This window comes from Arachis ipaensis, chromosome B10 (genome assembly GCF_059453495.1).
Source record: "Arachis ipaensis isolate K30076 ecotype BB chromosome B10, ASM5945349v1, whole genome shotgun sequence".
Taxonomy (NCBI): domain Eukaryota; kingdom Viridiplantae; phylum Streptophyta; class Magnoliopsida; order Fabales; family Fabaceae; genus Arachis; species Arachis ipaensis.
This window is the reverse complement of record NC_142435.1, coordinates 84,300,514-84,311,766: the sequence shown is the minus strand read 5'-3', so window position 1 is coordinate 84,311,766 and position 11,253 is coordinate 84,300,514. Positions and strand designations below refer to the sequence as shown.

The window sequence follows — 11,253 nt, the reverse complement described above, 5'->3', positions numbered from 1 at the left end:
CTGGAGCTTAAACGTGTTCGACACCCCAGGGCTACCTTTCTCAGCTTCCACGTTTAAGCTCCAGTTTAACCTTAAACTGGAGCTTAAACGTGTTCGACCTCCAGGATGCCTTCTTCCATTTCCACGTTTAAGCTCCAGTTTAACCTTAAACTGGAGCTTAAACGTGTTCGACCTCCAGGGCTGCCTTTTCTATCTCCACGTTTAAGCTTCAGTTTAACCTTAAACTGAAGCTTAAACGTGTTCGACTATATTACCCTCCAGGGCTGCCTTATTCCATTTCCACGTTTAAGCTTCAGTTTAACCTTAAACTGAAGCTTAAACGTGCTTCCACAAAAGGCATCACTGGAAGTGTCTGGCGTTTAAGCTGCAGTTTAAGCTTAAACTGCAACTTAAACGCCACTCTTGGAAAAGGGTTTCTGGGCCAAAAATATTGCGGTTTAAGTTAGTATTTGAGCACAAACATTAACTTAAACTTACTCTGGTATGAAACCCAATTGAATATCATGGTTTATAGGATTGGGCCTGAAGGATTGATGAGTCTGAAATTTCCATTTATTGAGTCATGTGTCATTATTTGATTATCACTAAGTTGGCTCAATGAATGTTACAGAATTTGGATCAACAGCCTCATCAAGATTATGGATCATAAACCCAAGGCAAAAGGAAAGCAGGAAGAGGCCTCAAAGCCCAAGAAACACAACAGAAGCTCAATATAGAAAGTGTATAAATAGGATAGAATTTAAGTTAGAGAGAACTTTTACCTTTTCATTTGGCTAGTTTTCATATCTTTGTAATTGAATTCAGAGCTATGACTCACTAAACCCCCTTTCATTGGGTTAGGGAGCTCTATTGTAATTCAATGAATCAATAATAGTTTATCTTCTTCTTCAATCTTTTCTCTTGAATTTTGTTAGAAAGCTTCTCGATCTAATTCCATTGGGTAGTTGTCTTGGGAAAGAAACTACCCATAATTGGAATCCTTCGGAACCTTGGGAAAGGAATGGAGGATTCATGCTAGAGAAGCTTTCTCACAGTGAATTGGATTGGGGTTTGGATGGATATTGTGACATGTAATCCTACCAAATTGTGGTTCATGAAACTGTGTGGTATAATCAGTGATCGAGCATCATCTCTTCTTATGAACATTTAAACCAAGGGATTGGGAATTTGTTTGTTTTTAGAGAGAATTGGTGAGCCAAGGGATTGGGATCCAATCATATAAGATTGCCAAGCAAAATTTAATGAACGCATTGGTTGAGGAAGAGATAAACATGTTTTGATTCGGAGATCTCAATATCTCCTATACCCAATGAATTCCCCATTTCTGATTTCCACTTTCTCTTTACATTCTGCAACTCAATTCATGCAATCACCCCCATTCCCTTTTAATTTCAGCAATTTAGCTTCTGCTCTTTAATTCATGCAATTTAAGATTCCGCCATTTCAATTTCTTGTCATTTACTTTTCCCGCCAATTTTACATTCCGCAATTCTCATCTAAATCTTGATTCCGCTCAACTAGAACACACTTCTAATCCGAATTGCTCATTCAACCAATCCTTGTGGGATTCGACCTCACTCTATTGTGAGTTTTTACTTGACGATAACCGGTGCACTTGCCGGAAGGAAATTTGCCGATCGTGCAATTTTCTAAATCGTAGCATAACAAGTTTATGCGCATTAGTTGGACCAAATAAATACAAAACAGAAGAATCTATTGCCAATATCTGACCTGCGATAGTGTCGCGTAGTTACGATCAGCAGTGGCAATGATTAGCACCTGACATGTTACGTAAGTGAATAAGTGTGAGTATCAAAATTGTTTAAGGTGGGAGTTAATGTCAAAAATAAAAACCAGACAAATTGATAAACATAATGACAATATTCTATTCTTTATCAGAAGGTAAGATAAACATAAAAAATCACTAATCTAACAATACTCATTAATCTGTTAAACCCATATTTCACAAATGGATGCAGGTCCACCAGATGAGTAAGAATTGACTGAGAGAGAGTAATCCAGCCGGCGAAGGAGTAGCGGAAGGTGGATCAGATTGGAGAAAAGATTCAGGAGAAGATAGAGGGACAATGAATGGCATTACAATGGTGGTTGAAGGATTTGGTGCCACAGTAGCAGCTAGACCTGCTGGTGTAGCAGGTTCAGGAACAAGGACAGCATGACCAACCTGCTTGTTGCTTTTATGAGTAGATCCAAAACACCAATATAGGCTCTACCAGCTTCCCCAATCTGCAGTTAGTGAAGAAACAATTCTAAATCAAATGTAGAAGCAGGACCAAAACATTAACATGAAACAATACAAACTAACTAACCAATCAAGGAAACCAAGATATAGAAATTGGCGTAAATCCTCACCTGAAGGAGTTCAGTAATGCTCCTCTGCCTACTCCCAAGTCCCAATCTGATCAGGCCATTGCCGCCACCTCCGCTGCCCCACTCCACTGCACCATTCCTCTACTAAATTACAGTTTCCTCCTTCCCCTCAAACCCACCAAGCTGCATTGAGAATAAAGACCAATTATTTTGCATAAACATTTGCAGGTGAATAGTAAGTTAAAAATTAAAATTTTTACAATTAACCAAAAATTCAGTTTTAAAATTACTTTTTAACCAAAAGGGTACCAAAAATTTTCAATCAATCCTACTCGAAAGACACAAGATTCTGCAAAACCACTATTTTTCAAACACAACATAATGATCAGAGAAATTAAAGCTGTATACTTACATTTTTCAGCGAGAGCTTGCTGGGCAGTCCCTTGCAAAAGCCCAAAATACCCACAGTTGTTACAGCTTCCACCACAGCTGTAGCAAGCACCATCACCACCGCCTCCTCCTCCTCTGTATCCACCACCACGTGCAATAACCGCGACCACCACTGCCATAGCTCTTGAATGGCTCTCACAAAAAGCTTTCCCTACAAAAATTTAAATTCAAAATAAGCATGATTACAAGAAAGGCATCAAGCTGATATCCATTTACATAGAATCAGCTTCATAATTCACAATGCATTACAATTTCTAAGAGTTGCATCAAAACCGAAGTTCATATTCTTTCTACAAAAGCACCACAAACAGAAGTCTTTTATGGAAAATAGCACAACTCAAATTTTATTATTTTTCTTACAACAATTATATTAAATCAAATGTAGTAGAAACACACCAGACCAGAAAAAACACCAGGCCATTCAGGATACAAATGAATACAAAAGTGCATTTCCATCCAGGATTGGTGTAAATAGAAGCTGCAAAATGAATATGAATTTTAATAACAAAAAGATAAAGCACCAAACCATGTTTTTAATTAATGCATGAAAATCAGTTCAATAGTTCATAGCGCCAGAAGTAAAGATAAGATATCCACGTTTTCTTTTTCTCTAAATTTGCTTCTTCAAAATTCAAAATGTGGACATTGCTTTTACACACATCAACCTTGATATGAAGACTATTAATCACAATCCCAACAGTTTCGATCAATGGCTTTACAAGCTTAGCAAACATCAAAATACTCATTTCATTTGTGTCCCAATCTAAACCCAGTTTTAGGACTCGCTGTGAAATACCAAGAAAATGCTCATTTCATTTGTGTCTGAATCAAAACCTAATCATGTGAAATATTCTTAATAAAATATCCAAAACTACTATTTTTCAGGTTATAATATTGAAATGTGAAGGAAGTAAAACCTGATCAACGATAATTGACCATCGCATCCCTTGAAGACCCATACTAGGAGGGCATGAAATCAATGAAAACTCCTTCAGCTCGACACTTTTCTACAGAATGATTTCCCTAGTTTAGCATGCACGTATGAAATTTCCAGCACCTATTGCTTCCGTTTATGCAAACACAGAAAGGAATCATAACAAATTGAGAATCAGAAGGCGAAACCCCCAAAATTAGAAGACCTAAAATTAGAACCCAAAACGCCCAAAAATTCATAGAACCAATTGAAAATTGATACATACCTTCTGTATCTCAATTAGCCATTGCAGTTCATCATCACTATCAAAATCATACACACCTTCAAACTACAAAGTGAGAGCGTGTTAGAGAATGAGCAAGAAAGAGAGGATGCAGAACAGAGAATATAATGCTTACCTGGTGACAGAGGATACGACGATGGTGTTGAGCAGTGACAGTGAAGAGATGAGCGGTGACGCAACAGCTTGGAGACGGTGCAGCAGCTCAACGGCGAGCTCCAGTCGACGGCAGCGCCGCGACAGAGCACGAAGGCGGTGATACATCCCTGCTTCCTCCCTTCGAGCTCCTCGGCGGGGGCACAGAAGCCCGACGGTGGCAGAACAATGACTGAAACAAGCCTTAGCAGTGGTGGTGGAGCTTCAGTGGCGACAGAGCACCTCATTTTTCTCTCCTCCATCGCGTTTCCTCTCATCCTCGAGCTCTCTCTCTCACTGGCGCTCGACGACAACGGCGATGGCGGCGGAGCCCTAGCGGCATCGTCCTCTCTTTCCTTCCTTCACTTCTCCTCTCTGATTTCTTCTCTCTTTCGTATTTGTGTATGTTGAGTGAGGATGAGAGTGTGTGCTGCACTGCTGCGTGAGTGAGGGAGAGGGCCAACAAATTTTTTTTACTAAGTGTTTATTGAGGATTGTCATATTAGGAGACATTTTAAAAGCGCACCTGAAACAGAATAAATAAGCTACTCTTTAAAAGCGTTTTCTTTGATGAGAAAAGTGTATTCATAGATATTTAGATAAGGCTACGCTTTATAAGTGATTTCTAAAATACTTAAGGCTACACTTTTTAAATGATACCATAATTGTGTATCCTTTTCTCATATAAAAAGGCAACACGGAGAAAAGCGTAGCCTATTCATAGAATAGGCTACGCTTTTCAACTGTAGCTTAAAAAAAGTGTGGCTGAATGGGTATTTTTTTTGTAGTGCTATGAACGCGTGCCTGACAACCACCTCCGTTCTACCTTCGATTGAATGAGTATCTCTTGGATTCCTTAATCAGAATCTTCGTGGTACGAGCTAGAATCCATTGGCAGCATTCTTGAGAATCCGGAAAGTCTAAACCTTGTCTGTGGTATTCTGAGTAGGATTCAGGGATTGAATGACTGTGACGAGCTTCAAACTCACAAGGGTTGGGCATAGTGACAGACACAAAAGGATCAATGGATCCTATTCCAGCATGAGTGAGAACCGACAGATGATTAGCCGTGCGGTGATAGAGCACTTGGACCATTTTCACTGAGAGGACGGATGGTAGCCATTGACAACGGTGATCCACCAACACACAGCTTGCCATAGGAGGAACCTTGCATGCATGAAGAAGAAGACAGGGGGAAAGCAGAGATTCAGAGGACAAAGCATCTCCAAAACTCCAACATATTCTCCATTACTACATAACAAGTACTATTTAATTTATGCTTTTTACTCTTCATAAATATAATCATTCTTATTATTGATTTCCTGACTAAGAATTACAAAATAACCATAGCTTGCTTCAAGCCGACAATCTCCGTGGGATCGACCCTTACTCACGTAAGGTATTACTTGGACGACCCAGTGCACTTGCTGGTTAGTGGTACGAGTTGTGAAAAGTGTGATTTACAATTTGTGCACCATGTTTTTTGCACCGTTGCCGGGGATTGTTTGAGTTTGGACAACTGACGGTTTATTTTTCTCTGTTTAATCCTTGCATTTATTGAATGTGTCTATGTTCTTGTTAATAGTTGCTCCTTTGAGTCTTTCTTTCTAAAATCTTTTCAAAAATAATTTTTCTTTGATTAAATCTTGTGTCAAGTTTTAAGTTTGGTATTTTCTTGTTAGTTTTTATTTAATTTTCGAAAATTTATTTTTGATTTTCTAAAAATTTTAAGTTTGGTGTTCTTTTTTTTTTTTTATGTTCTTGAGTCCTTTGAGTCTTTGAATTTTTGTTCTTCCTGTTCTTGTGAATCTTCAAGGTGTTCTTGAGTCTTGCTTATGTTTTGATCTTAAAATTTTTATGTTTTGTGTTCCTTGGTGTTTTTCCTCAAAATTTTCGAAAATAAGGAGCATTAGATCTAAAAAAATTTTAAGTTTTGTGTCTTTTTATTGTTTTTCTCTTTCATCATTAAATTCAAAAATATTTTCCCTTTTTATTCTAATTGATTTTCGAAATTTTCCTTTAAAAATTCAGATTTTTATTTTAAAATTTCTATTTTATCTTATCATAGTTTCAAAAATTTCGAAATTCAAATCTTTTTCAGAAAAAAAAATCATATCTTTTTCAAAAACTTATCTTATCTTATTTCAAATTTCAAATTTCAACTTCTAAAATTCAAATTTCAAATTTCAAAATTCAAATTTTAAAATTTAAAATTTAAATTTCAAATTTAAAATTTAAATTTCATAATTTTTTAATTTAAATTCCTTATCTTCTCTTACCTAGCTTATCTTATCTTTTCTAATCTCAAATCTTAAAATCAAATCTTTTTCATATCTTTTCTTTTTATTTATTTATTTTATTTTATTTTCTTACAAGTATCTTTAATTTTAAGGCATATCTTTTTCAAAACTTCCTAACCAATTTCTTTCTCTTGAATTTTTTCAAAAATCCTCACCCACATCTTTTTCAAATCTTTTTAATTAATTAATTTAGTTTTCAATTTTCTTTTATTTATTTTTCTTTAAATTTTCGAAATTATAGTCAATTTTTCATTTATTTTCTTTTATTTTATTTTATTTTAATTTCGGTTTTCAAAAAAAAAAATTATTTGCAATCCATCATCTCCCTTTCTCCATCATGGACCTAAGTGGAAATGAACAGTGTAGAAGAACTTTGGGGTCATATACTAACCCCATTACTGCTACATATGGAAGTAGCATCTGTATACCTCCCATTACTGCCAGTTTACTAGGGATCAAGCAAGGAGATCGGGAGAGCCTCCGCAACTACATGGAGAGATTCAACAAAACATGCATGGACATACAAAGCTTACCAACAGAGGCCGCCATCATGGGACTCATCAACGGCCTACGAGAGGGACCTTTTAGCCAGTCTATATCAAAAGAGTACCCGACCTCCTTAGACGAAGTACAGGAACGAGCAGAAAAATATATCAACATGGAAGAAAACGCTCGGTTAGGAGAAACCTCTAAATCTGGGGCCCCTACCGAGATAAAGACAAGGAAACCAAAAGGAAAGTGGATCGACAAGGAGGGAAAATAAAAAATTCCATAATTACACTTCTCTCAGGGCATCCCTGGTCGACGTATCCAAAGAAGTCTGCCATACAGAGAAAATCCCCCCAGCACGGCCACTCAAAGGCAAAAGGGGAGGAGGAAACCGGAAGTAATATTGTGAATACCATCGAGTCTGAGGGTACTCCACCAACGAGTGCTTCGACTTAAAGAATATCATAGAAAAATTGCTGAGAGAAGGAAAATTAGATCGATTTCTGGCTACCCGAGATGATGACCAAAGAAAGAGACGAAGGGACGAAGATGACGGACGAGCTGAACGATCACCTCGGACACCAAAAAGACACGTCCACATGATACACGGCGGATTCGCAGGAGGTGGGATCTCCAAATCATCCCGAAAAAGATATCTCAAAGAAGTATATCACATCGAGGGAAATGAGGAAGCACCCGACATCCCTGCGATAACATTCACTAAAGAGGACGCATCCGGCATCATCTCGGGACACGACGATCCCATGGTCATCACTATCATACTGGCAAATGCCAATCTACACCGCACATTAGTAGACCAAGAGAGTTCGGCCAACATCTTATTCAAAACAGCCTTCGACAAACTCGGCTTAGACGAAAAGGAGCTTAGAGCATACCCGAACAGCCTGTTCGGACTAGGAGATACCCCGGTACAACCACTGGGATACGTATCGCTACACACAACCTTCGGAAAAGGCAACCAATCCAGGACCCTCAAAATAGACTACATTGTGGTCGACGTAAGTTCAGCCTACAATGCTCTAATAGGTCGGACAACACTCAATCAACTCGGCGCAATAATCTCAACCCCGCATCTATGCATGAAATTCCTAACTACAGAAGGGATAGCTACAATAAAAGCAGATCAAAAGATAGTGCGCCGCTGTTATAACGAAAGCCTAAACCTTAGAGGCAGAGGAGAAGAGTTTCATACAATTGAACTTGGTGGAGTTCAGCAACGAGAAGAACTCCGTCCGCAGCCAGAAGGTGAGATAGAGAAGATTCAGATCGGAGACACCTCGGATAAAACAACTAATATCGGCACGATCCTAAGAGGAGACTCAAAAAAGAATTACTGATACAATTCTTACGAGATAATGTTGATCTCTTTGTATGGAAAGCCGCAGACATGCCAGGCATAGACCCTAAGTTAATGTGTCACAAGTTAGCGGTCTACCCAGGATCTCGGCCGGTGCAACAGAGACGAAGAAAACTTGGGACAGAGCGATCCCAAGCGGTGGAAGAACAAGTACAAGCACTACTAAAGGCAGGATTCATAAGAGAAGTCAAATACCCACTATGGCTAGCCAACGTCGTCTTGGTGAAAAAATCAAATGGGAAGTGGCGAATGTGCACCGATTACACCGATCTCAACAAAGCCTGCCCAAAAGATCCATACCCACTCCCAAGTATCGACGCTCCGGTAGATGCTTCCTCCGGATATAGATACCTCTCGTTTATGGATGCATACTCGGGATACAACCAAATCCCCATGTATCCACCAGATCAAGAAAAGACCTCGTTCTTAACACCGAAAGCAAATTACTGCTACATCGTGATGCCTGTCGAACGCAGGAGCTACTTATCAAAGGCTAATGAATAAAGTCTTCTCAGATCACATCGAAAAAATCATGGAAGTCTATGTGGATGACATGTTGATAAAGACACAAAGTGAAGATACACTATTGTCCGACCTGGCTCAAGTGTTCGACACTATAAGGAAGCACGACATGCGACTCAATCCCGCAAAATGCACCTTTGCAGTAGAAGCAGGCAAATTCTTAGGGTTCATGCTCACACAAAGAGGAATTGAAGCAAACCCGGATAAATGTCAAGCAATACTCAACATGAAGAGCCCCACCTGTGTCAAAGAAGTACAGCAACTCAACGGGAGATTGGCCGTCCTATCCAGATTCTTAGTAGGAGTAGCGATAAGGTCTCTCCTCTTCTATGCCACTTTAAGGAAGGGAAAGCAGTTCGAATGGACGACAGAATGTGAACAAGCCTTCCAAGACTTCAAGGAACTTTTAGGACGGCCGCCTACCCTATCTCGACCCGAAAAGGAGAACCGCTCAATTGTATCTCGCAGTAGGAAGCCGGGCAATAGCCTCAGCACTAGTCAGAGAAGACGAAAGTGGGCAACAACCCGTCTACTTCATAAGCAAAGCGCTACAAGGATCCGAGCTGAACTACCAGAAAATAGAAAAGTTTGCCTACACCCTCATTCTAACATCTCGACGACTTCGCCTGTACTTCCAGGCTCACACCATTAAGGTTCGAGCTAACCAGCCCATAAAAGGAATATTGCAGAAAATAGATTTAGCAGGCAGAATTTTACAATGGGCAGTAGAGTTATCAGAGTTCGACCTCCAGTACGAACCTCGGACGGCCATCAAATCGCAGTATCTGGCCGACTTCATCGCAGAATTCACAAATGCCCTGGAAACTCCCACAGAAAGGAATCTCTATGTGGACGGTTCTTCAAATAAAACTGGAAGCAGCGCAGGCGTGATAATAGAAAGTAATCAAGGAACCCAAGTTGAGCTCTCCCTCAAGTTTGGATTCCCGGCCTCAAACAACCAGGCGGAATATGAAGCATTATTAGCTGGTTTGAAGCTGGCTAAAGAGTTTGGAGCTTAGAAACTCAACATTTACAGCGATTCATAAGTAGTCACCTTACAGATAACAGGGAGCTATCAAGCCAAAAACCCTACCATGAAAAAATATTTGGATAAAACCAAGGAACAGCTCGGACAGCTCGAGGAATATAAGATCTGCCACATACCCTGCGAACAAAATGCCCGAGCTGATGCACTCTCGAAACTAGCCAGCACCAAACCAGGGGGTAACAATAGAAGCCTCATACAGGAAATGCTACAGAACCCGTCAATCTCGGAAGAGGAAAAAGTCCTGGCCATAACAAGTCAGGACCAAGGATGGATGACCCCCATAATCAACTACCTCAAAGCAGGAACACTCCCCACAGAAGAAAAGGAGGCAAAGAGGTTAAAAAGGGAGGCACAGTACTACACCATCATAAACAACATCCTATACAAAAGAGAAATCTCAATACCATTACAAAAATGCGTGCCGACCTCCAACACAAGGGAAGTGCTAGAAGAAGTACACGGCGGCATTTACGGTAATCATCTCGGAGCATGGGCTCTCGCCAAAAAAGTACTCCGGGCAAGGTTTTATTGGCCAACCCTACAGAAAGAAGCTACAGAATTTGTAAAGACATGTCCACCATGTCAGAAACATGCCAACTTTCACATCGCCCCGCCAGAAGAGCTCATCAGCGTGACTTCGCCTTGGCCGTTTGCAAAATGGAGACTTGATCTTCTCGGACCCTTTCCCCAGGGATCAGGACAAGTAAAATTTCTCATAGTCGGAGTAGACTATTTTACAAAATGGATTGAGGCAGAGCCTCTAGCCAACGCCATTGCTCAAAGAAGCCGGAAATTCCTATACAGGAATATTGTCACAAGGTTCGGGGTTCCATATTCAATAACCACAGACAATGGCACTCAATTCACAGATGCAGGCTTCAGAAAACTAGTAGCCGACTTGAATATAAAGCACCAGTACACCTCCGTTGAACACCCACAAGCCAATGGACAGGCCGAAGCTGCCAACAAAGTCATATTTGCCGGGTTAAAACGGAGATTACAAGATGCAAAGGGAGCCTAGGCAGAGGAGCTTCCACAGGTCCTATGGGCATATCGAACGACGCCGCATTCCACCACGAAGGAATCCCCCTTCCGGTTAGCATATGGAATAGAAGCAATGATTCCAGTAGAGAACGAGGAAGGATCGCCTAGAGTGGTTCATTACAATGAGGGAGCAAACTCCCAACTTCAGAGGGAAGAGCTTGACCTACTACTACCTGAAATCCAAGAAAGAGCTCGGATCAGGGAAGAAGCACTAAAGCGTCGAATGGCTTCCAGATATAATCAAAGGGTAGTGCCGAGAAGTTTCATGGAGAATGACCTCATCCTAATCCGAAATGATATCGGAACAACTCGACCAGGAGAAGGAAAGCTAGCAGCAAACTG

At 40.2% G+C, this 11,253-nt stretch overlaps 1 protein-coding gene across 1 annotated transcript; it reads right to left on the bottom strand.

Moving 5' to 3' along the window:
• Positions 1–2,480: 2,480 nt before the first annotated feature.
• On the bottom strand, positions 2,481–4,408 carry LOC148580673 (uncharacterized). Its single transcript, XM_088487496.1, has 4 exons — positions 4,261–4,408; positions 3,699–3,787; positions 2,744–2,932; positions 2,481–2,519 (listed from the first exon to the last, which is right to left on the bottom strand). The coding sequence occupies exons 1-4, from the start codon at positions 4,406–4,408 to the stop codon at positions 2,481–2,483; spliced, it is 465 nt and encodes a 154-aa protein (XP_088343622.1).
• Between the last annotated feature and the right edge of the window lie 6,845 nt (positions 4,409–11,253).